The sequence below is a fragment of the Macrobrachium rosenbergii genome, chromosome 37, assembly GCF_040412425.1.
Source record: "Macrobrachium rosenbergii isolate ZJJX-2024 chromosome 37, ASM4041242v1, whole genome shotgun sequence".
Taxonomy (NCBI): domain Eukaryota; kingdom Metazoa; phylum Arthropoda; class Malacostraca; order Decapoda; family Palaemonidae; genus Macrobrachium; species Macrobrachium rosenbergii.
The window spans coordinates 2,068,815-2,094,752 of NC_089777.1; the positions used below are offsets into that span (position 1 = coordinate 2,068,815).

General features: G+C 43.7%; 1 protein-coding gene across 1 annotated transcript in view; it reads left to right on the forward strand.

Annotated features, from left to right (window-relative positions):
* Parp (Poly-(ADP-ribose) polymerase) overlaps window positions 1-25,938 on the forward strand; it is a 259,948-nt gene that overhangs the window by 41,135 nt on the left and 192,875 nt on the right. Inside the window, exons 3-5 of the mRNA XM_067081290.1 lie at window positions 8,738-8,883; window positions 21,130-21,335; window positions 22,528-22,714. Of these exons, the coding sequence (XP_066937391.1) occupies window positions 8,738-8,883; window positions 21,130-21,335; window positions 22,528-22,714 (539 nt within the window). The remainder of the gene's footprint in view (window positions 1-8,737; window positions 8,884-21,129; window positions 21,336-22,527; window positions 22,715-25,938) is intronic.

Below are 25,938 nucleotides of genomic sequence, written 5' to 3' on the forward strand. Positions count from 1 at the left end.
TTGTTTTCTGCCGGCTTCCGACTAACATCAGAGGTTTTCCACAGTCTCCTTCATCGTTTTTTTGGATATTATTCCTGACTTTGGTGAAGTACTCAATTTTTGTTGTGGCCTCGATCTTTGGTTATTAGTTAGCTTTGGTTAGCGATAGTATAACCTTTATTGTCAATTTAAAATGTCAGATTCTAGCTCTTCAAGCATTTGCTTCTGTATAGAAGGGTGTAAGACTCGGTTAACAAAGTCTTCATATGATCCGCACATGAAGTGTGCTAAATTTAGGGGGCAAGAGTACAGCATAGATAACACTTTCATAGAATGTCAAGATTGGGATGACAGGAAGTGGAAGATATTAAAGTCACATTTGGATAAACTTGAAAGTGATAGAAAGAGGAAGGCGGCTGCTAGAGCCGAGAATAGAGCTAGTGTAGTGTCCACTCCTTTACCTAGTCTTGTAGAAGATAGAACAATTCCTTCTCCTCCAGTTCTTACTGTGTCTCCTATCATTAGCCCTCTTGCTTTACCACATACTCCTGTACCAGGCTTCCTGTGCTTCCAAACCTGATGCCATGCTGACCTCGAATCAAGGTTCGACCGTAAATTTGAACTTATCTCTAATGCAATGATGGAAATGGGGTCTTCCATTAGAGCTGTTATTGAACAAGTGTCAAAGGTGCAAAGTGATAGTGCTGTGAAAAGTGACAGTTTTCTGCATGTTAAGGAGTTGGCTGCTTATCTCACCAGTGCTCCTAGACGAAGGTCCCTGTCCCACTCCTGCGCACCGGGGAGAAGACATATTGGAGGTCCAAGGGAGGCTGGTGGGGTTTGCCCACGGGCAGTCGCCCCCTCCATCGAGCCTGTTGAGTATTTCCAGGTTGCAACAAAGCACCGTCGGGAAGGCGTCTCAGTGTCGGAACATCAGCTTCCATCGGATTCGGAAGTTTCCACCCTTGTTGAGGAACCTCCACGTCACTACCCAGCTTCTTCACACCTGCTTAAGAGACACACTGCTGATGTGGACTGCTCCCCTCTTCCAGTCAAGAGGTACAGGGAGGCCAGCCATAGCCCGCAACCCCCCTGCAGTTTCATGGACCAGCCTGCCACCTTTTCGGCTCGTCCCCGTCGTTCTCCTTGGGACGACCCGGAGCACTTCTCTCCTCTTGAGTAACCGTATTTGGTGCATCATCTTCTTCGAAGATCCATGACACCTCCAAGCGCCCACATGCTCCCAAGCGGTTGGCGCCTGCCTCTCTGCACCAGGCTCCCGCTCCCAAACGTGGCACCAACTGTTGAGTGTTCGGTGCCAGTTTCTGAGCACCCAGCGCCATCTTCCGAGCGCCCGGTGCCACTTTCTGTGTCACATCCACTCTTGTTGGCCCATGAAAATCCTCCTTTGGCTCCGATCCAGTGCCAGTTGACAGAACTTATGGGTATTTTAAAGAAAACTTCAGAGACTCCTGAAACTAAGGACATGCCTTTGTCTCCCATTTTGTCAGAGGAGGAGGAAGTTGTGCAGGAATCCACGCCTCCTTCAGCATGCTCTGCATTACTGAAGTTTTTCCTGGATAGTTTCCCAGACTTCTTCGTGCCTGCTGCCCCAGCATCTCCGGCTTCGACCTTTCTTATGAGGAAACAGCCTACTGACAGTGTTAGGCTTCCCAGGTTGGTTCTGTCTTCCTTCTCGAGGAAAGATCTTCGAGAGATTGAGGGTTGGCTGGCCTTCAAGAGGGAACGAGGTAAAGCGACTTTCACTTTCCCTCCCAGTAGAATTCTCAAGATGAGATATACGCTTAGTGTGCCACTGGAGGAGTGTAGTGGTGTTCATTCACCTCATAAGGGATTGCCTCGACCCAGAAGTCAGCCGTCCTTGTCTCGCCCCTGGACAAGTCTCATCTCTTCCCACATGCTACAGCGAAAGAGACCTTGTCAGACTTACAGAAAAAGTCCACTAATGATCTGCTTGCACAGTCTGCCAAGCGTCCAAGAGAACCCTCTTCCTTCGTAACTAAATCCTTCTCTCCGTTGCAGCCTCAGCCCTTTCACAGAGGAAAACAGAAGCCTCAGGCAAGACCTCACTCCAATTTATGACCCCCTTCCAGATCCGTCAAGAAGCCAGCGTTCAAGCATACCTCTTAAGAAGTGATAGTGCAGTCCTTTGTGCCCTGATAGGAGCCAAACTTCTCCTCTTTTGGAAAAAATGGGCACGCAGAGGAGCGGAACCTTGGATTGTCAAGGTACTGAAGGAAGGCTATTCCATCCCTTTCAAGTAGACTCCTCCTTTAGCAACATCTCCGATTGCATTGACTGCCTACTCAGAGGGCTCCAAGAGGTACTTAGCCCTTCCTCGAGAGGGTGAAGCCCTTCTTCTACAGTTCAGAGGGCTTTTACAACCACCTTTTCGTGGTCTCCAAGGCACCGGGGGTCTGGAGACCCGTTCTTGATGTCAACGTCCTAGACTTGTTCATTCTAAAGACGAAGTTCCACATGGAGACAGTCCATTCAGTCATGTCCTCTCTACAATAGGGAGACTGGATGGTCACATTGAACATGCAGGGTGCTTACTTCCATGTCCCCATACTTCCAGACTCAAGGAAGTTCCTCGCTTCATTTTTCAGGGCAGAGTTCTCCAGTTTCTGGCCTTGTGTTTCAGCCTGTCGACAGTTCTGCAAGTATTCACATGGATTCTCGCCCCTCTCAGGAATTGGCTACATCTTCTAGGAATAAACATCAACCTGTATTTAGACGACTGGCTTCTATATGCCTCATTGGAGAAGAAATGCACGGAGGACATGAAGAAAACTCTTCGCCTGACTCAGGAGTTAGGCATTCAATCAGCGAAAAGAAATCCATAATGACACGACTTGAGAGATTCCCAATTTGGGGATGATCTTGAACTCACAGGCTTTTCAGGCTTTTCTGTCCCCCTGAAGAGTCTGTTCTTGCCTGCAGACAGTACGACAGTTCCTCTCCCTTCCGTCCTGCTCAGCAGTCCAGTGGATGAGCCTTTGGGGATGCAGGCCTCAGTAGAAAAGTTTGTAAAACTGGGCAGGCAGCATGTGAGGCCTCTGCAGTTTTTCATCAAAGCGAACTGGGACAGAAGGAAGCAGCCAGACTCCTTCATTTTTTCCCTGTCACATTGGAGATCAGAGTGGATCTTCGATAGTGGTTATGCAAAGAAAGACTTTTCGGGAGGGGAAATCTCTTCTTCCAGTGAGCCCCGACCTAGAATTTTATTCTGACACTTCTGATCTAGGTTGAGGTGCCCATCTGGAGGGCCAAGAAGTTTCTGGAACAAGGTCAAGAGAACATCGGAGTTACCACATCAATGTCAAGGAGCTGAAGGCTATTCACCTGGGCCTTCAGACCTTCTCGAGTTTAGTCTTCAGCAAGAAGGTGGTGGTACATGCAGACAACACCACTGCAGTAGCGTACATCTGCAAACAAGGAGGCACCCACTCTTTCTCTCCCTGCGAGACAGCGAGAGACCTCCTCTGGGCAGAGAAGAACCAGGTGACTTTGACCACGCAGTTCATTTATGGGAGAATGAACATGATTGCAGACAAGTTGAGCAGTCTCAAACAGTACTACCAACAGAACGGACATTGAACCCCCCTAGTCTGCAACGATCTGTGGTGGTTATGGGGCAGACCGACCGTAGACCTATGTGCAACTTCAAGGAATAACAGTCTCCCTCTCTTCTGCTCCCTAGTTCTGGACCCTCTAGCATGGGCAATGGACACCATGCTCTTAGACTGGACAGGCGTGGACTTCTATGCCTTCCCTCCCTTCAGGATGATCAAGGGGGTGATAAACAAGTTTTCGTCACACCAGAACATTTCCATGACTAGTAGCCACCTTTTGACCCAACAAGAAGTGGTTTCCAGACCTGATTTGACTGTCAGTGGATTTTCCAAGGATCCTTCCACAAAAAAGCAGTTGCTGCTCAGACAACCTTACTTACTCGGGTTCCACCAAGGGTTGTCCACTCTGGCCCTGACAGGCTTCAGACTATCAGGAGCCTCGTCACAGCGAAAGGATTTTCGAGACAGGCTGCAGTGGCAATTGCAAGATGCAGGAAACTCTTCTACAAGATCTACCAGTCCAAGTGGACAGTTTTCAGAAGATGGTGCAGCCACAATAACATGTCTTCTTCTGAAATGACTAGGTCAGATTGGCGACATCTTGTTATCCTTGAAGTCCTCCAACCAGGACCTCAGCGACCTCATCAGATCGTTTGTGACATCGAAGGAGAGTAGTTCTAGTTGCATCTCTTGGAATTTGGAAGTAGTATTAAAATGGCTCTCAGGTTCCTCTTTCGAGCCACTCCAGTCTGTCTCTCTCAGAGACCTTACCAGGAAGACACTATTTGGTGGCATTGGCAACTGCCAAGCAGATTAGTGGGCTGCAGGCAGTAGACAAGGGGATGCAGTCTGCTCCTTCTCTCTTGGGTTTCTTTCCAAGAATGAAGATCCTTCTAGACCTTGGCCTCATTCATTCACCATTAGGAACCTAATGGATATTCTGGTACCAGAGGAAGAAGAGACTTCTTTGCCCTGTGAGTGCTCTCAGATACTACCTGAGAAGATCATAGTTCCTCATTGGGCGGGTGGGTTCCCTTCTCAGCTAGCACTCTGCTGGCCGCGCATTCAAATCTCCGACTGGCAAATGAAGAATAAGAGGAATTTATTTCTGGTGATAGAAATTCATTTCACGCTATAATGTGGTTCGGATTCCACAATAAGCTGTAGGTCCTGTTGCTAGGTAACCAGTTGGTTCTTAGCCATGTAAAATAAATCTAATCCTTTTGGGCCAGCCCTAGGAAAGCTGTTAATCAGCTCAGTGGTCTGGTTAAACTAAGGTATACTTGACTTTTAACAGAGGACCTTTGAACAACCTCTGGTGTTCTGTATGGAACCCGTCTAGGCCTCTCTCGAAGAATGCCAGCTCCTTTTTCCTGAGAGATGTTATTTCTGAAGCACACTCCCAGATTCAAGAGGACACCTTACCTTCAGTTAAGGTTAAGGCTCATGAGATTAGGGCAGTTGCGACTTCTCTGGCCTTTAGGCATACATGTAATATGTCTGTCTCTGCTGTACTACACGTGATGTTTTGGAGATGCAAGTCTGTTTTCACTCACACTATCTAAAGGATGTGAAAACCATTTTTGAAAATTGTAGCACGTTAGGATCTTTATCCTTGGCCGACATGGTATTAGGAAAGGAAGCATAGGGCGTTGTCTATCCTCGGTATAAGGTTTTGAGTTTAAGGGAAGCTGGTGGTACATTGTACCTAACCCACCAGTTTTTAGCAGTCTGGGGTGTGGTTTTTATTACAGTTTAGGTGACAGCATTGTCTTTAACTTTGATCTGGTCTACTCCCAGGGCAAGGGCACATTTTCTAAGACTTTGCTAGCATTCAGAGAACTTCCTTTGCTACAAAGTTCCCACTAATGTAGGGGCGACCCTTGGCTCATTGCCACATCCACTACAAGTTAAGATGAGCACAGACCAGAGGCAGTATCCACCTACAGTAGCTCTCTTAACCCTTAAACGCCTGTTGGACGTAGCAAACGTCGACTAAAATTGTCTGTTGAATGCCGAGTGGACGTAGCAAACGTCGACTACAAAAAATTTCAACCTTCGGTTAACTTTGACTCGACCGAAATGGTCGAAAAACGCAATTGTAAGCTAAAACTCTTACATTCTAGTAATATTCAATCATGTACCTTCATTTTGCAACAAATTGGAAGTCTCTAGCACAATATTTCGATTTATGGTGAATTTTTGAAAAAACTTTTTCTTACGCCCGCACGGTAACTTGGCGAAAATTTCAGAAATTCTTTTGTCATTTTGTCGTAATTTTTGCACTGTTCTATATTAGCCGTTACATAAAGTTTTATATATGAAAATGTGCGCAATTTCATGTTCAATACATCAGAAAATAACTCATGGTTGTAGCGTTTATCAGTTTTGAAATATTTTCATGTAAATCATGATAACTGCCAAAATTTCAACCTTCGGTCAACTTTGACTCGACCAAAATGGTAAAAACGCAATTGTAAGCTAAAACTCTTACATTCTAGTAATATGCAATCATTTACCTTCATTTTGCAACCAATTGGAAGTCTCTAGCACAATATTTCGATTTATGTTGAATTTTGAAAAACTTTTTTCACGTCCGTGCCAGAAATTCTTTCACACGTTGTCGTAATGTTTGCACTGTTTTATATTAGTCGTTACATAAAGTTTTATATATGGAAATGTGCGCAATTTCATGTACAATACAACAGAAAATAACTCATGGTTGTAGCTTTTATCAGTTTTGAAATATTTTCATATAAATCACGATAACTGCCAAAATTTCAAGCTTCGGTCAACTTTAACTCGACCGAAATGGTAAAAACACAATTATAAGCTAAAACTCTTACATTCTAGTAATATTCAATCATGTACCTTCATTTTGCAACAAACTGGAAGTCTCTAGCACAATATTTCGATTTATGGTGAATTTCTGAAAAAAAAAAGTTTTTTCCTTACGCCTGTCTTGCTGTAACTCGCCGAACATCTCAGAAATTCTTTCATCATGTTGTCGTAATGTTTGCATCGTTTTACATTAGTCGTTACATAAACTTTTATATATGAAAATGTGTGCAATTTCATGTAGAATACAACAGAAATTAGCTCATGGTTGTAGCTTTTATCATTTTTGAAATATTTTCACATAAATCACGATAACTGCCAAAATTTCAACCTTCAGTCAACTTTAACTTGACCGAAATGGTAAAAAAACACAATTGTAAGCTAAAACTCTTACATTCTAGTAATATTCAATCATTTACCTTCATTTTGCAATAAATTGGAAGTCTCTAGCACAATATTTCGATTTATGGTGAATTTTGAAAAACATTTTCCTTACGCTCATGCGGGTAACCTGGCCGAACATCTCAGAAATTCTTTCGTCTCGTTGTCGTAATATTTGCACCGTTTTATATTAGTTGTTACATAAAGTTTTATATATGAAAATGTGCGCAATTTCATTTACTATACAACAAAAAATAACTCATGGTTGTAGCTTTTATCAGTTTTGAAATATTTTCATATAAATCATGATAAATAGAAAAATTTGACTTTCGGTCAACTTTAACTCGACGAAATGGTCGAAAACTGCAATTGTAAGCTAAGACACTTACAGTCTAGTAATATTCAATCAATTAGCTTCATTTTTCAACAAACGGGAAGTTTCTAGCACAATATTTCGATTTATGGTGAATTTTGAAAAAAAATTTTTACGTCCGCGTTATGAATTCATGCATCATTTTGTGATAATATTTTTCTGTGTTGCTTTGATCGTTTTAAAATTTGTTATATACCAAAATCATCGCAATTTAGTGTACAATACAACTAAAAAAATTAAGTCATTAGCTTTAACCGTTTTGCTTACAGCGATTTGTATACAATTATATACAAGTTTTTTTTCGCTGTCATATATTCCAGTATTTATATATGATAATGATATTTTTTTCATTTCTGATGGTTGCATACTAAACTTCAGGCAATGACAAAAAAATGAGCCAAAATGAACTCTTAATCTTAAAACTAAGTGTGCTGTGATTTTTGAAAAAAACTTTTTTCCGCTTTGGCGCTTAACTCTTCACCGAACGCCCGCATACGGGAGACGTTTTTGTAAATAGGGCTTCGTTAAAGGGTTAACAGGTAAGGAAACAACCAGCTTTTGTTAAATGCTAGCAATTTTTTGTTTCAGATTCATTACTTCCTTAATGTTTTGAAATAGAATATGTCCATGTATCCCACCTCCTTGCAATGTGAAATCAGCTATGTAATTACTTCGTAAGTTACTTATATAAAAATTACATTTTTATAATAAAATAAAGTTTTATATATACTTACCAAGTAATTACATGCTCAGAGCCCTCCCTCCTCCCCTTGCATGGACATCAGGGCACAAATGAATTGAAGCTCTCTGCTAAGTTGTTCCTATCGGTACCTGAAAGTAGGCGGAGTCTTGTCACCTACACAGAGCAAGTGAGTACTACTCCAAATTTTGAATTTTTATTCTGCCGTGGTTTGAAAATCTATATCTATGTAATTACTTGGTAAGTATATATAAAACTTTATTTTATAAAAATGTCATTTTTACAAATGCTTCTGCTAAATTTCTTATTATGTAAGTAATTACTAAACCATTGCAAGTCACCATGTGCATTGTATAAAGAAAAGAGACTGCCATGTACACTAACTTTAATTTATACTTACCTGATAACTGCAAAAATGTGTTGCTCCTGAGACAGAACTTAATTGTACAGTATTTAGTTCTATTGTCATGTTTGATTTTATTTAATTTTTAGTTTAATATCTTATACAGTAATAGGAAGTAGAACACACCAGTTACAAAGTACTGTAATATATTCTTTTGCATAGTTCTTATAAATATAAATTGTAAGTTGTTGCACGAGATCACAGCAGTATGTGGTTACTCATAACCAGAACCGGTTTGATTTTCTTAGTCGAAAAGTTATAATTGTTCCAGGACTTTCACCCTACCTTGTAAATTTGCATGACCTCATTTTGAAAAATTGCATACTATTTGTGACAAGTGCAGTATATCAGAAATTTTTTCATTGATATGAAAATCTGTGTTGGTAGTATGGGTTGCATATGTTAAGAGGAAAGATTTGTATATATCCATTATACAGTATATGTGTTTCTTCACACATACTGCACAGAGAGTGGCGGCAGTGCTCCTCCATCTGGGAAGGGAAGTAAAAGCTCAAAGAAGAAAGGAGGTACTCCTGGTCTTGGCGATTACACCGTGGAGTATGCTAAAAGCAGTCGTGCCAAGTGCAGGTTGTGCGAGGAAAAAATTAATAAGGTAAGAATTTTGGTTGTAGTTGAGTTATGCATTGTATGAAGTGACACACTAAGTAGATTTGAAGTTTTTTCTTTCTCCTCATTCTGTGACTCAAGGGTGCAAGTGCTTGCATCTGTTTTGGTCTGTATTCATTCTTTGTTGGTCAGGGTACATTGTATTAGTACATCTGGCCAGGACTGGTGCATTTGTCCTCTATAATTCCCTCTAGTTGCAAATTATTCCCAAGGTATAGTGATTTTTATGGCTTAGTATTTTTTAGTAGAATAAGTCACCTGTTTATGTGAGTATAAAAAGTCTGTTGTTTTTTTGGTTATAAGTACAAAATCTGAATTTATAATAGGAATATTTATTGTGGAGTTGATATCACCATAGATCTCTATTGATAGCCAAAGGGTCAGATCAGCTTAATATTTGTGAGTATAAAAAAGTTTGTGTGTGTAAGTGATGTGGCGTAATTCACACCCACAAACAACACAACACGCAACACTCACCCTGATCTTCGGTTGCTGGAGATGGATAAGGTCCACGGTCGCCAATCACAGCACACAACCACAAAACAAAAAAACTTAAACCGACCCTCCACCAACAACGAACAAACAAAAAAGAAGAAGAGACACATGAACCATTAATGTTGGTCCTAAAAAAAACAGACGAACTTCCCGTTCACTTTCAAGGTTGGACCTCAACTGCCCAAGACTTCCCTAAAACGAAAAACTCCCGACAGACCGACAGACAGACAGACAGCGCCAGAAACGAACTCCAACAACCGAACCACTCACAATGACAATTACACTTGCTCTCTCTCTCTCTCTCTCTCTCTCTCTCTCTCTCTCTCTCTCTCTCTCTCTCTCTCTCTCTCTCTCTCTCTCACAAAACGTTGGGAAATGCTAAATACAAACAAATTTATTCATCCTCTATATTTCTCCCCCTTTTAGCATTTCCCAACCAACACCTTTCACACCTCTTTCAAATCGCCTTCACGCAACACCCACGGATGCTCACTAGCAGGTCCTCTAGATCGTTGTTTCAAGGGCACGCAATCATTCTCTCAGAATCATTCTCTTCTAGCAACATTCAAACTCACATCTTCTCCTCCATTCTCTCTCAGATTCACGCTATCTTCTTCACTATTACCACTCTCAATTTCATCCACAATCTCATCTATACCCTCTAACTCGTTCCCAGATACCTCCCAATTCTTCAACTAACCCATCCCATTCGCTCATTGACCTTTCCAATTCTTGCAACGATTCATTCATGCTTTCAATCACTGTATATTACTGCTACGCTCTCTTACTCTTACACAGTGTTCACCTCCAACCGTTCACTAACCCCTACACGTTCAGTCAACTCAGTTATATCAAACCCGTGATATGCTATACGTTCTATTCATACCATCCCATTCATCCGTATTACATGCTTTATCATTCATTTCCACTTTGGCACTCACACCCCTATCACACAACTTACGACCATTCAGTTTACTTACGTTCTTCCCTTTCTTACGTTTTCTACCATACTCTATCAAAACAAATTGCTGATCCTCATGCAACAACCCCTTTTACATGCATCACATGCACCGCTTGCATCCTGGAGGATCCACCCATTTGAACCCCTTCACATTCAGTTTTGCCGAATTCGCTGTCACAGTCACCTCTTTCGTCTACATACACTTGATACATGCCCTTCCATTCTACATTCGACATACTTCGCTCTCGGTTCTGAACACATTCTCGCATAATGCCCATTCTTACCACAGTTGCCACATATTACATTCACTGAAAGTACCCCTACAACCATTAGCAATATGACCCACCTGTCCGCACCTGTAGCATTTAACCCCCTATCTTTCGACACTCCCCTTACCAAATGTCCCGATTGCCCGCACCAAACACGCTCCTAAAGCCCACCTACACTCATTCTTTGTATGTCCTTCCTTTCCACATCTAAAACACTTCATTCGACTTCTTCTCACCGACCTTCCCCTTTGTACACTACTATCCCTAACCCGTCCAACCCGTTGTTCCTTTACAAACCCATCATTCATCCTCACTGGCACCTCCACATTACTTGCTCTTACACTCCTATCTATTACACTATCGGCCATTCTCATTGGGCCCCTCAACACTGCATCCCTAAAGCTTCCAAACTCTGGCACTCTCTCATCTACCCCAGCCCTTACACTTACACTTCTACTCTCTTTTATAACCCTGTCAAGCTCATAATCTTCTACAATTTCCAAAATTTCTCCCCAAGTCAACCTTTCATTCGTCCATCTTTTCTTCTCCTTCCGCTTCAAGTTCACAAATTCTCTAACTCCATCTGGCACTGTCCCTAACAACTTCATTACTAACTCCTTACATTCATCTATCCCATCATCCCCAAACTTCTTCCTTGCCAACGTCTCCAGCCTACAAGCATACAGTGACAAGGTTTCCCCAGCTTTCATTCTTGCCTCATCAAATTCATTCTTCCTCTTATACTTAACACTCACTTTCATACGCTCGCTTGCTCAACTAGTCTAGCTTTCACCTTGTCATACTCAACATCTCCCACACTCATAATAACCCTATACATATCAAGCAAAAACCCAGTCAAATATTCTCCTAATTCTCGTGCCCACACTCTCTTACTCTCCCCACTTATCCTGACAAAACCTTTCATACTCCCTGAAGAAATCATGCACATCCCTACTTCCATACTCATTATACCTTTCACACCGGGTACCTCCCTCACATACATAGCCTTTCTCACTTCTTTCTCACTTTCACTCTCACTTCGCTACTTTCACTCTGTCCTTTCATACCCTCTTCCGAATACAAAGAGTCCACTTCCGCACTTACATTCAACTTACTCATTACACTCTTCTTCCCCTCTTTTTATCCACTTTTATCCACTCACCTCCATCCACCTCACTATCACTACTGCTTTCACCCTCTCCCTTCTTTCCTGCCTTTCCCACTTCCTTACCCTTCTTACCAATTTCCTTTCCCTTTCCCTTCTTCCCTTTTTTCCTCCCTGACTTATCCTTACTTTCCCTCTGTTCCTTCCCTTTTTTTCATTCCCTTTTCCTTACCCTGCCTTTCATTCTCTCGTTTCTTACTTCCTATTTCCACATCACTTTCATCACTCACGCTTCCATTCACTTCTTCCTCCTTTTCTTTCTCTCTTGCCCCTTCACGTTCCAGAGGACCTGCCTCCAACAGCCCCTTCTCCAAAACCACCCTTGAACCTACCTTTCATCATTTCTTCCACACTTTTCATCATTCCCCAACTTTTTATCCATCCTCTCTTCCATTCTCTCTCTTCTGACTCTTTTCATCTCCCCTTTCATTTCTTCTTTGCACTTCTTAGCATTCCTCCACCTCCTCCAACTGACCTCAATCTCTCATTCTCACCCCTCAACCACGTATTCTCCTCTCTCAACCTTACCAGTTCCTCTTCCATCCTTCTCTTCAGTCACACTACCAGCCACCAATCTCACTTGCAGCTGCAATACCAGCAGCCCCACGTTGGCGCCAAATATTACGTGACGGAATTCACACCCACAAACAACACAACACGCAACACTCACCCTGATCTTCGGTTGCTGGAGATGGATAAGGTCCACGGTCGCCAATCACAGCACACAACCACAAAACAAAAAAACTTAAACCGACCCTCCACCAACTACGAACAAACAAAAAAGAAGAAGAGACACATGAACCATTAATGTTGGTCCCAAAACAACAGACGAACTTCCCGTTCATTTTCAAGGTTGGACCTCAACTGCCCAAGACTTCCCCAAAACGAAAAACTCCCCGACAGACCGACTGACAGACAGACAGCGCCCGTAAAACTAACTCCAACAACCGAACCACCACAAATGACAATTACACTCTCTCTCTCTCTCTCTCTCTCTCTCTCTCTCTCTCTCTCTCTCTCTCTCTCTCTCTCTCTCTCTCTTTCTCTCTCTTTCTCTCTCTCTCTCTCTCTCTCTCTCTCTTCTCTCTCACAAAACGTTGGGAAATGCTAAATACAAACAAATTTATTCATCCTCTATAGTGACAAAACATCATAATTAGCCAAATGTTGCAAACTTACCAATCCATTATCATGGTTGATATTGATTCTGGGACAGAGCTTGAATTCAAGATGAATACGTACAGCATAAGAATTACATGTTTGTCAGTCTCTAACCCCATTGTAAGTCAAGTGAGTGTTTTCAGACATGATGGGAAGCTACTTATTGCTGTCAGCAACAGTTCAATTAAAAGTCTGCTACCTAGCTTGTTTATCACTATTTAAACAATTGCAATTTAAATAGATTTGTGGGACTTTTTAAAAAGTAATGCTTTTGAAGGTTTCATACCTGAAAAAAAATTAGTTCTGAAAATTTAGGAAGTTGTATTAGTGAGCAACAAGTTGATAGAAATAATTTTTTAAGTCACATTAACAAATTTTATTTTGAATTGCAGAAGACAGAATCTAACAGTTTCTTAACTTTTATATAAGTAACTTACCAAGTAATTACTTAGCTAACGATTATGCTCACATGACATCCTAAATTCAAAATTCGTGGTAGCACGTCGGGTGCAAAGGCGGGGGAGGGTGACAGGTCCCACCCACTGCAACAGGAGTGAGGGAGCGACAGAAGCCAGTGGTGTCGTTCTATTTCATGCTGCACTCTCAACAACATGTTCTCTGAGCTCCTGCTTTCATGATTCGCCGGTTGTTTGTTAGCTTGCTTAAAGATGATGAAGTATTCACTTTAGTTTTAAAGCTATGGTTTTTATCAGTTCATATTTGCATTAGCTTAATTTCCTATTAATTTAGCCATGTCAGATTCTAGTGCTTCCAGCCGCTGTTTCTGTAATGAGGGCTATAAGACTAGATTACTGCACATACCATGCGCACTAAGTGTAGGGGCGGCGTGTTCTAGGGAAAGTACATGTTCTGAATGGAAGGATTGAGATGATTGCAGTTGTAAGGGGTTTGAATCCCATCTTATTAAACTTGAGAAAGATAGACCTAGGAAGGTGGCTGTTCTTGCCATAAGTAGGCCCCCTGTGAGTAGAGATTCCTCCCCTAAACCTAAGCAAGACTTGGGTCATGCTCTTCCCGCTACCCCAGGACATACTCACTTTCCTGTCCTCAATCCTCCCTCTCTTCCTCCACCCACTCCCGTGCCTAGCTCCCATGCTTCAGACCCCAATGCCATTGCCAGCCTAGACGCTACCCACGAAATTTTGAATCTAAGCTGCTGTTAAAGTGGAAATTACAGCTATGTAATTACTTGGTAAGTATATATAAAACTTTATTGTATTGCAAAAATGTCATTTGTTTATGAGACTTACCTATCAGATATATATATAGCTGTATTCTCCGAAGTCCGACAGAATTTCAAAAACTCACGGCACACGCAGTGGGCCAGGTGGTTAGTACCCATTCCCCCCCGCTGGGAGGCGGGTATCAGGAACCATTCCCGTTTTCTATTCAGATTTTCTCTGTCGCCGGTACTGTCAACATCTGTTTTCAGTACCTCCGTCTTTGGATTTCGTAAACTCGCTATTTTTCACTTAAGTATTCGATTTGACTTTTGGTTTTTATCACAGCTGCATCGTGATTGGATTGTGAATTGGCATACGCTTTTGTGGAATGTTTTTTGTACTCTTTGAATGATGTCTGGATCTAGTTCTGCTAGCTTCAGAGTATGTTGTGCGAATGAGTGTAATCCTCACACTGTATGTACGAGGTGAATATTAAATGATTGCTGCAAGGAGTGTGAGACTGGCCGGAAGCAAGCTGGAAGGTGTTTGTTGCCTATATCCGCAAGTTGGAGCGTGATAGGATCTGGAGGTCTTCCTCCAGGAGTGCTAGTAGAGTAAGGATATTTATTCCTCTCCTGTAAACCCGAGCTTCTTGGGGAAAGCAATTAGATCCAAATTTAAGACAACAATTTGGAGCGGAAGGTGATACTTTTGCCTAATTTATTTTTGTCAAGTACTTGCTTTGGCAGTACTTATACTAAAAATTGAATGTTACAAATTATAAACACCATCCGTGCTCTGGAATCGAAAGTGATTTCTCTTTAAAGTGCAGTAAGTGTTGTGATCCCCCTAGTGCAGTGGAGGGGGCATCAGATCGGCTGTATAATGCCTCTAGGCCTGGACCTCTGTCGGACTCCCAGGACTTTGGGAGTGGGCAAGTCGAAAGCCTCAAGAGGGTTACGCGGACCCCCACCGATCTGGCGTCCCTTCGGCAGGACCTGTTGACGCTTCCCAGGCTGCCAAGGATCGTGCGCGTGCACGTATCCTGAAGGACTGCTTTTATCGTGTTCGCCCTCTCAGATCGCCCCATAACGCTTTCTAGGCCTGGACCTCTGTCGGACTCCCAGGACTCAGGGAATGGACATGTCGAAAGCCGCAAGAGGGTTACCGGAGCTTCCCACCGATCTGGCGTCCCTTCGCAGGATCTGTTGACGTTTCTCAGGCTGCCAAGGATCGTGTGCGTGCACGCGTATCCTGAAGGTTTTTGCTTCGTCCTCCGAGGCGTCCTCTCCCTGCAAAGGGTGGAACTCCGGAAGGACTCTCACCCTTTGAGAAGCTTCAGAGAAGAGGACGCTTCACGTCCTCTTTCTCAAGGCGTATTTTCGTCTTCTTTGAGTGTTTCGACGCTTTTCCATCGGCTGCAGCGTGATGCTCCGCAAGCAGCTATCCTGGACGCTTCTGTAGCTGCTCGCCAGGACGCCTCTCGCTGCCGTGCACGACGCGCTCGGATGAACGCCGACAGGACGCTCATCAGGACGCTCTTTGGTTGCTCGTCGTGACTCTTCAGAGCAATCAAAGACCGCTCGCTGATCGCCATCGTGGCGATCGTCTGCAGCCTGACGCTCCGCAAGCAGCTATCCTGGACGCTTCTGTAGCTGCTCGTCAGGACGCTCCTCTTGCTGCCATGCAGGACGGCTGGGCTGGCTCGTCAGGGACGCTCATCAGGACACCTCTTTGGTTGTTCAACGTGACGCTTCAGAGCAATCAAAGACTGCGGGAATCGAAGCTCCCTTCTGCGTGTTGCACCGCAAGGTCTTGGTTCTCCCAAGGACTTGGGAGACTCTCTGGTTTCTCCCATTGAAGAGAGAGAAGTCTCTTGTGAGTCGGAGCCTGCAGACCTTGAGCAGCCTCCTACTTCCTCGCTCTCACGGTCTACCAGGTGTTAGCCGGTTTCTCAAGGACTTGTTTGGCGACAAGTTCAAACCCTCGGCTCCTCTCTCTCCTCCTTCGCAGTTAACTTCGTCCAAGACGATGAGAGCGTCGGGGGGGCAGAGAAGGTTAACACCTGGATTGAGGAAAGAAAGACCCAAGGCAAGACTTCTTTTACCCTGCCTCCGTCCAAGCTTTGCGACAAGGCAGGTTTGTGGTACTAGACCGGAGAGGACGCTGGCTCAAGTGTTCCTTCTTCGTCCCAGGGTCTTCGCTACCTTGGTCGACGCGCCTAGAAGGTCCTTCCTATCTGCAACCAAAGTGTCGTGGACTTTGTTGGAGACGGATCTCCATTTGAAGGGACTTTTTCGTCCCATGGAAGTCTTTATTTCCTGGACTGGTGTTTGGGGACTATAGACGTTAAGATTAGAAGTTCCTTCTCTATCAGCCTGAGGGAGCTGTCCAGCGTCTTGATCTGCTTGGACAAGGCCGTTAGGGATGACTCGGAGGAACTGGCTTCCCTCTTTTGTACGGGCCTCTTGAAGAAGAGGGCCTTGTACTGTAACTTTACACTAAATCAGTTTCTCCGTCGCAGAGGGCAGATTTGCTGTTGGCCCCGTTGTCGAGCCATCTCTCCCCCGTCTTTGATCAAGGATCTCACCGCCAGCTTGAAGGAGAAGGCCACTCAAGATCTCTTGGCCCACTCGTCAAACACCCGGCAGTCCCTTTTGTCGTCGAGGGCTTTGCGGGTCAGACCTCCAGGAAACAGAAGCCCTTTCATAGAGGAGCTTCTTCCTATAGATCCTCTCCCGAGGAAGAGGTCTTTCCAGAGGCGGAGCCCCGCCTAAACCTAGGGGCAAGAAGTGACCTGCAGCGCCTCCAGACGCCTGTAGGAGCCAGGCTTCTTTCGTTTGCGGGAGCCTGGAGAGCAAGAGGGAGGACTCCTGGTCCTCCTAATTATCGAGAGAGGATGCAAGATCCTTTTCGACACGCCACATCTGTGCACGTCAAGAGGGATTTGTCGCCCTTCTACCATCAAGAGAAGCAATACAAGATCCCCTTTCTCGACACGCCACATCTGTGCACTCGCCCAGGGATTTGTCGCCCTTCTACCATCAAGAGAAACAACAGCCCCTTTTCGAGTTATTAGTGGAAATGCTCGAGAAAAAGCTGTGGAGCCAGTCCTGGAGCTGGACTCCCCAGGATTCTTCTGCCGACTGTTCCTAGTTCAAGCAGTCGGAAGGATGGAGATCAGTCCTAGATGTCAGCGGACTGAACCGCTTCATGGTGAAGGAAGTTCACGATGGAGACGTCCCAGTCTGTTCTAGGAGCATTTAGACCAGGAGATTGGTTGTCTCGCTGGACCTTCAGGACACCTTCTTTCACGTCCCCATACATCCCCAGTCGAGGAAGTTCCTGAGGTTTGTATCGGGGACGAGTGTTCCAATTCAGAGCTCTTTGCTTCGGGATAAGCACAGCCCTATGATCTTCATGATCTTCATGAAGAATGTGGCGAGATGGCTTCACTTAGCGGGCATACGAATCTCGCTTTACCTGAACGATTGGCTCTTTCGAGCCTCTTCACAGTCAAAATGTCTGGAGGACCTGAAATCGACTTTGAAGTTGACAAAGTCCCTAGGACTTTTAGTAAACGTAGACAAGTCCCATCTGATCCCGACGCAGTCCATAGTGTTCTGGGGATTCAGATGGATTCAGTGGCTTTTCAAGCTTTTCCGTCCCAGGAACGGCAGCAATGCTTTGGAAAAGTCCCATCCTACCTGGGAAGGAAACATGCCCGGTGAGGGAATGGTTGAGTTTGCTGGGGACCATTTCCTCGCTGGAGAAGTTGGTTTCCTGGGAAGACTGCATCTCAGACCCCTCCAGTTTTTTTCCTGGCGGAAAACTAGATAAACTAGGAGGATCTAAAGGAGTCCCTGAGGATCTCTCCCGTAGTCAAGGATCTCCTGAGGTGGTGGCTCGTCCCCTCAAAGTTGGCAGAAGAGGTGTTCTCTACACCTTCAGAGCCCCGATCTAGTGTTGTTTTCCGACGCGTCCAGGGAGGGATGAGGAGCAACACTAGGGGGGAAGGAAGTGTCAGGCACCTGGAGAGGGGAACAGGTGTCCTGGCACATCAATCTCAAAGAGATTAGGGCGATTCTGCTGGCCCTGCTTTTTCTTCGAGAGCCAAGCTTCAGGCCGAGTGATACAGGTAAACTAGGACAACACCACAGCCCTGGCATACCTCAAGAAACAGGGAGGAACTCTCTCCCGGTCCCTGTTTGTACTGGCGTAGGATTTCCTGCTTTGGGCGCATGCTCGGGGTATCACGATCCTTATGAGGTTCGTGGCAGGAGTGGAGAATGTCCACGAGGACCTTCTCAGTCGGCAACGTCATCTTCCGCCGACCGAGTGGACCCTTCATGAGGAGGTGTGTCAGGAGCTGTGGAGATTATGAGGACGTCCCTTGGTGGATCTCTTCACGACATCCAGGACAAGGAGGCTTCCTCTATACTGCTCTCCTGTACTAGATCCAGGAGCAGTAGCAGTAGATGCCCTCGTCTGGGATTGGAAGGGATTGGATCTTTACGCCTTTCCTCCCTTCAAGATTCTGGGGGAGGTCATCAGGAAGTTCGCAGCGTCGGAAGGGACGCCAATGATGTTGATCGCCCCCTTTTGGCCAGCGGCAGGGTGGTTCACAGAGGTCATGACCTTCCTGGTGGACTTCCCAAGAGCGCTTCCCTTAGAACCGATCTGCTCAGACAGCCCCACTTCAAAGGTACCACAAAACCTCCCGCTCTGAGTCTGACTGCGTTCAGACTATCACGAAATTGGTGAGAGCGAGGGTTTTTCATGAGCAGTGGCAAGGGCTATTGCCGGCGCCAGGAGACCCTCCTCCAATTTGGTGTACCAATCTTAGTGGGCCAATTTCAGGAAAGGGTGCAGAAGCAAGGATTTTCCTCAACCTCGATCTCTGTGTCCCAGATAGCAGACTTCCTTCTTCATCTTGGGGAGAAGGAAAAGCTGGCAGTCTCGACAATTAAAGGACGTTGTAATGTGTGCTCGGCAGTCTTCAGACATAGACTTTTAGACTTAACCGACAATAAGGATCTTCACAATCTCTTGAGGTCCTTTGAGACTTCTAAGGTACCTCATCCGTGGACACCTTCCTAGAACCTGGATATCGTCCTAGAATTTTTGAAGTCGGTTACATTCGAGCCTCTTCATTCTGCATCGCCAGGAATATGACAAGGAAGGCTTTTTCCTAACTGCTCTGGCGACAACGAAGAGAGTTAGTGAAGTTCAAGCCATCAACAAGCACATAGACTTTAGGGGCATAAGGCCTTATGCTCCCTTAGCCCTATGTTTCTTGCCAAGAACGAGAACCCTTCTACCCCTTGGCCCAAGAGTTTTGGGATCAAGGATATAGCAGAAATTCTTGGGCAAGAATAAGAGAGAGTCCTGTGCCCTGTCAGGGCTCTCAGTTTCTTCTTAGATAGGACGAAAGGAGGCCGAGGCCTGTCGGACAATTTGTGGTGTTCTGTCAAAGGCCGGACTTTCCGATGTCCAAGAATGCTCTGACATTCTTTTTAAGAAGTACGTTCAGGGAGGCTCATTCTACCTGTCAAGACAGCGACATGAGACTCCTGAAAGTCAAGGCTCACTTAGTGAGAGCTATCGCGACCTCGGTGGCTTTCCAGAAGAACATGTCCTCTAGCGATCTTCTGGGTACCACCTTTCTGGAAAGCGATTCGGTGTTCAGCTTCACATTTCTTGTGGACGTGAAGACGACATATGAAAACTGCTACTCGCTAGGACCATACGTTTCCGCATGCTTGGGGCAGAGAGGATACTCTTCCTATCCCATAGAGGTTAGGAAGTATTTTTTAATCTTGATTTTTGTTTTTATGGTTGTTGGGTTAGCCACCGGAGGTGAACGTCCCAGTCTTTAGCTTATACAAAGTTTTATTACTTAGATAGGCTCTGTCAGGTGGTTGGTCATTGCTCCTTTTGCCCTCACAGTATGGTCTTATGATCTAGTCCCATTGTGGTCACGCCCCGTGGACAGATCATCTAAATCTCACCAGCTATATAGGTCACTACCTTGCTGGAGACTCTAGTAAAGCAGAAGCAGGCTTGGGTGACAGTATCACAAAGTCAGCTATGCTAACAGGTAAGGAACCAAGGCGTCAATCACCTACATATATTTGTTTCCTAAATCCTATTCTGTCTCTTCCCACCTCCAATGGTGGGATTCAGCTATATATATATATCTGACAGGTAAGTCTCATGAACAAAATGATATTTTAATAATAAAATAAAGTTTGTTCATACTTACCTGGCAGATATATATAATCATAGTGCCCACCCTCCTCCCCTCAGGAGACAGTGGCACTAGAAAATCTGAATAGAAAATGGGAATGGTTCTGATACCGCCTCCCAGCGGCGGGAATGGGTACTAACCACCTGGCCCACTGCGTGCCGTGAGTTTTTTGAAATTCTGTCGGACTTTGGAGAATACAGCTATATATATATCTGCTAGGTAAGTATGAACAAACTTTATTTTATTATTAAAATATCATTTTTATCATAAAAATGTAATTTTGTAGAATACTATATACCCTAGTGGGTTGCTACTTATAAAGTGCCTTGTTTGTTACACTGTAGATAGTTTTATCAGTTCTATTCTTGGCAGCACCCTTCAGCATCAGTTGTATTGCTTTTTGCATTGTATTTTTCATCCATATCCTTTGGTCTTATCTCTCTTAGCTGTCTGACTACACTAACATTACCCTTTTCATTTTAAAATCACATTTAAGAACAAACCTCTTCAGGTCATTTTTATGAGAGCATAGCATTGTGACTCAGTGGTCTTTTTATTCCCCTATTAAATAATAGTGAATCTTGTATTGTTCTGATTTTCATTTTGAATTCCTAAATACTTTCTTGAAGTGGCAACCTAGCTTTTCCTTGAATATTTTCTGTAAGTTTCTGCTTGATTTTATGGTGTCATAATTCTATAATAATTTCAGATATACTGTAAATATATTCTGATCTTTGAATATTTCAGGATGAAGTTCGGATTAGCAAAAAAGAATATGACAGTGATAGAGCAAAAATGTATGGACCTGTGGACATGTGGCACCATGTTGATTGTTTTGTAAAAAAACGAGAAGAATTTGGCTTTTATGACACTCCTGATGATATTCCTGGGTTTAACTCATTGTCTGCTGATGACAAGAACATGTTGAAGAAAAAGATTAAGAAAATGGAAGGGTATGTATTTTTCATGGAGTCATTTTGTAGTCTTTTGCCATTATCCTCCAGAATAGTTTATTCATGGTCTCACAAAACATTTGTTTTTTCTTGAAAATTATTTTCATAGTTTGGCTTTATTCTTATGCATGAATAGTATTAACCTGTTTAGATTTTTTTTTAGCTTATAGAGTACTTTGAATTATTATTAGAATAGTATTTGTTAGTCATTGAAGTTTCACAGTACGGGCAGTCCCCAGGTTACTACAGGCTCGGCTTATGACGTTCCAAGCTTATGACACTTCAAATATATTAATAAAAAATTATTTCCTGGGTTACACTGCTGATCCAACAGAAGAAATATCACTCCAAAAGGGCAAGAATGGTAAAAATTCAGAGGTTTCTTCATGGCCAACTCAATAAAAATGCAATTTATGTCGTTTACTTGATGCAAAATGATTAAAAGTAAGATTTTCTTATGATTTTTGACGATATTTCGGGTTATAACGATTTTTGGCTTACAACGCAGCGTTGAACGGAACCCCTAGTCGTAAACCGGGGTCTGCCTGCAAGTAAAGTTGTCACTTCATTATTGGGTAAAGGTAATTTTTATTAAATGATAAGACATCATTTTATTTTCTTACTGATAAATAAATATTCATTGAAATAAGATATTCATAACAGTTGATTTATAACCAGAAACTAGTTTCCAGATTTTTTTATCTTATAATGTTCTTAGTAACTAGCCTTGAAGCGCTGGTTGCTTTTTCACAATTGATGTCACCAAGAGTATTGGGTTCTGGGTAGCAGTCTATCCTTGTGGTGTCAGGTATCTTTGGTATGGGCAAACAACTAGGCCTTGTACTTTTGAAATGGTATGTTCTATTGCCTTGAACTTTTTCATCTTTTTTCAAGAAATATTTTTGTATCTGTTTGTTGACATGTCATTGTGTTTTTTATATACATTATATATATGTTCACTATTTCTCTCAGATTTTGGCACTCAATTCTGTTAGCTTAATGTAGGTTTACAGTATTTCAGGTTTGTCTTACATAGTACATAACTATGAATAACAATGATTTAAAGAATTTGTAAACTAAAGACAAAGTTACCCAAAACTCCAGCTTAGAAAAATCAAAACAAGAATACTCACTGAATACTCATCAACATTTGTTCTTTTCACAATGGTTAACACTGACTTTTCTTCATTAGAAAACGAAAAGCAGAGGATGTCCCAGATGCTGCTGTGAAGAAAGTTAAAACAGAAGAGGAAGAAACTGTTCGTAAACAGTCAAAATTGATGTACAAGTATAGGGATCAGTTGAAACACCTCAAGAAAAAAGAACTGACTTATCTACTTGAACACAATGACCAGTATCTTCCAACAGGGGAGAGTAATGTAAGTCTTTTCAAGTCTTTTTGATGTCTCACATTTATTTTCTAAATTCGTTTGTGAAGGTGTATCTGTTTACAGATTTGTATGAAAAGTCCCGTACTGTATTTTGTAACAATTATTATTGCAATACACTCCCTGAACACCTGAATTAGCCCTGGTCATCTACCAGCCCGAACTACATCCCCATAGCTTTTACCCAGTAAGTGGGTAATTAACTGTCAGTGTTACCAACGCTTACAGGAAAATCTTGTCAAATGAGTTACCTGAAGTACCGTTGGCAACGCTGCTGCAAGTCCCGGCCGAGTGAGGCTGAGATCCCCAATTGCATTTTGTTCGCCATGCTGTGTGGGTATGTCCCACATCAGGCGAATTTTTGGTCATTTAGCCCAACCCCCATTTAAAGAATTTGGACATCAGATTACGATTTGGACTGTTTTCAGCACATTTTCTCCTGGATGGATACTTTATTGACTGGATTTGGAACTTCTCTCCCAGTTTTGACTTTGGGATCAGTACTTCGGACTCGATTGGATAAGTCAACAGACTTTGGGATCAGTCGCTCGATTGGATAGCGCCGATAACACCGATGCTTCCACCTTGTTTACATCTTCGACGACAGAACCTTCTACTGCTGGAGATTTTGACGCTCTTGCAAGCATAGGATGAGTACCCTCAAACACAATCGACATTCTGTTTGTAATTTATGTAGGAAGATGCAGTGTAGTATCAGTCAGATAGGTGGCAAGTCTTGGTCAGTAGATCAGATGGAAGAATTATTCAAAAAGTTAGAGGACAAGTTACCAGCTAGTATGTCTAGTCTATTTTTCTAGCTCTATGACTAAATTAACGGCAACTAAAGACAAGGATAGTAGTACTAGTGTTGTAGATACTAATCGTTCTTTGTCAGCCTCCCAGCCTGTTCCAGAAGCAGCCCAAACAGGTGCCGGGGGTCATGGAGAACCGCAAACCTCGAAGGTAGGATCTGCCGGCCTCCCCGGTGCGGAGCAGGCAGTGTTGGCAGCAGATTTCCCCCTTCCCTCTAAAAGCATAAGTTCTAAGGTGGATTTAGAAATAGGAATCACTCAGACGAGTAGGAATTCTGCTTCAGGAAGTATTCAGGAAGAATAGTTGAACGTACAGTCTTCTTTGGGATCAGGTTGGGTTGGGATCGCTAAGTTTAGGCCTCTCATTTAGATCAATCGTTGGTTTTATTTCCTGCTTCGTGCTCTGTGCAATGAAAGGTTACCAGATCCGTGGAGGGTCGTTCAGATTTGGTTTCTGATATATCTGGTTCTGAATTTTTGTTTTTCCTTAAATACTCCTTCTTTGAAGGTTCCTTTTCCTTCAGGGATTAAAATTTCTTTCGTCTTGCGATGGTGGTAATTCTGGCGATCGAGTTTTCCAATTATCGTGGTCATGTCTTAAAGAATTTTCTGAATTTGATAATGATGTCTGTCAAGATTATCAGGGGGCAGGGAACGGAATCTGTCTGTTTTCTTTCTTTGAAATCTGTGGCCTCTTCGGCCACCATGGAATTTTCCTTTTTTCCCCTCCATTTTCCTCTAAGCCTTCTCCCATTGCCCTTAATCTTTTTTCGGCTGCCCTTTGGAGGGCTCTTCGGGGTCTTTGTTTGCTCATCCTGTTTTCTTGGCTTTTAACTCGGCGGAGCAAAGGCTTTTCTTGGTTCAACCCTGTGATATTAGAGCTGCAGCGGCTCCTTCTCTCTCTTCGGGGTTAAGTGAAGGAGTACTTTTAACGGATCCATCTTCTTTATCACCTTTTGCGAATCCTGTAGTTTCTCAGGCATCCGATCTAGTTGCTTAAGTGTTTGCAGAAGCGTCAGCAACTCCTTATTTTCATTCTTTACGGGTTCTAACTGTAATGTATCCTCCGCGATTCTTGCGGATGCTACGGCAGCCGGTGGTTCGCCTGCGCCAGCGTTCAGTGTACCAGCACCGATAGTTTCCTCAGCCTTTCCATTCTCTAGGATAGCTAGTAATTTGCCTTCCTCTCTTACCTTGGGTTCGGTACCTCGTAACTTCCCCTTCGAAACTCCTTTGAGTTCCGGTCCAGTTGGTACCTTCTCCATCAGTCCAACGTCGGCGATAGGCACCCCCGGTGGTTACTTCGAGCGTGGCTTCTTCCTTCTTCCCTCCTTTGGCTTCTTCTCTCTCAACCTTCCTGCAGGTTTCACTGTCCCTCCGTGTAAGGCGTCCATGTAGGTTCAAGGTTGCTTCCAGGTCACCAAGGTTTTTTCCCCACGTTGTCATTAACCAGCAAGTCTTCAGTTCCAGATTCCCATTCTCATGCGGTTTTGATACATCCGGATTTGCATGGTTCGGGAGTTGCGGCCTCTTCACTCTCAGGAGTGGGCGTTGTCCGCCCAGGTGTGGCCGGCCCAGGTGTTGCGTCATCGTCATTGGGTGGTGCAGGGTTTGCACAACCTACTTTGGTGCCTCCAGTATGTTCGCGATTGATTCGTCAAGTGTCCTGTCTCGCTCACCCAGGTGTGGCGAGTTCCGAGTTTCTCAAGTTCGGCGTATGTTAGGGGTCAGCCTGTCTTTTCCTGTTCTGGCTTGGTCGGACTAGTCCGACAAGGATTGTTCATTTGAAGAAGAGGATCTGGTACCGGATAGTAGTTTTCCTTCAGCTAATGAGAACAAGTGGATGGTGGACTTCATCCATACTCTTTATCCTCAGTCCAAGGCTCCAAAGGAGCCTACAATACCGAATCAAGCAATGTTTGAGTCACTATATGCGACGGAACCGGTAGTTGCTCATTCATCAAAGAATCTGGTGTGGTTTGGCCGTGTCGGGTAGGCAGTGAGGGAGGCAGGCGTAGGTTAGTGGCTTTGATGGGTCAAGTAAGCAGGATTCAACCTTGCTTTCTATTAGGGAGGGGTTTTACAAGGTAGTGGGTAACCCTTCTGCAGGTGTCAGGGTTCCTCTCAATGTATTTGTTGAGGCTCTTCTGTCTCGGGTTCCTTCGTCAAATTGTCTGGTCTCAGTTTCATCTAGAAGGCTTGTTTCTTGGAGGACACCTTTGCAGCCTGTTGGGGGCCTTGTCCCACTCTATGTGGATGTGGTCCTGGTTGATAGGGTTTTCTCAAGCAAGATGGATATACTCCCTCTGATCATGTACTGCTTGACACCTCATCACTTCAGTTTCAATGGGGCTGGCATACCAGGTTAACATTTCATCTGACTGTACAACGTTTTTGGCAAGA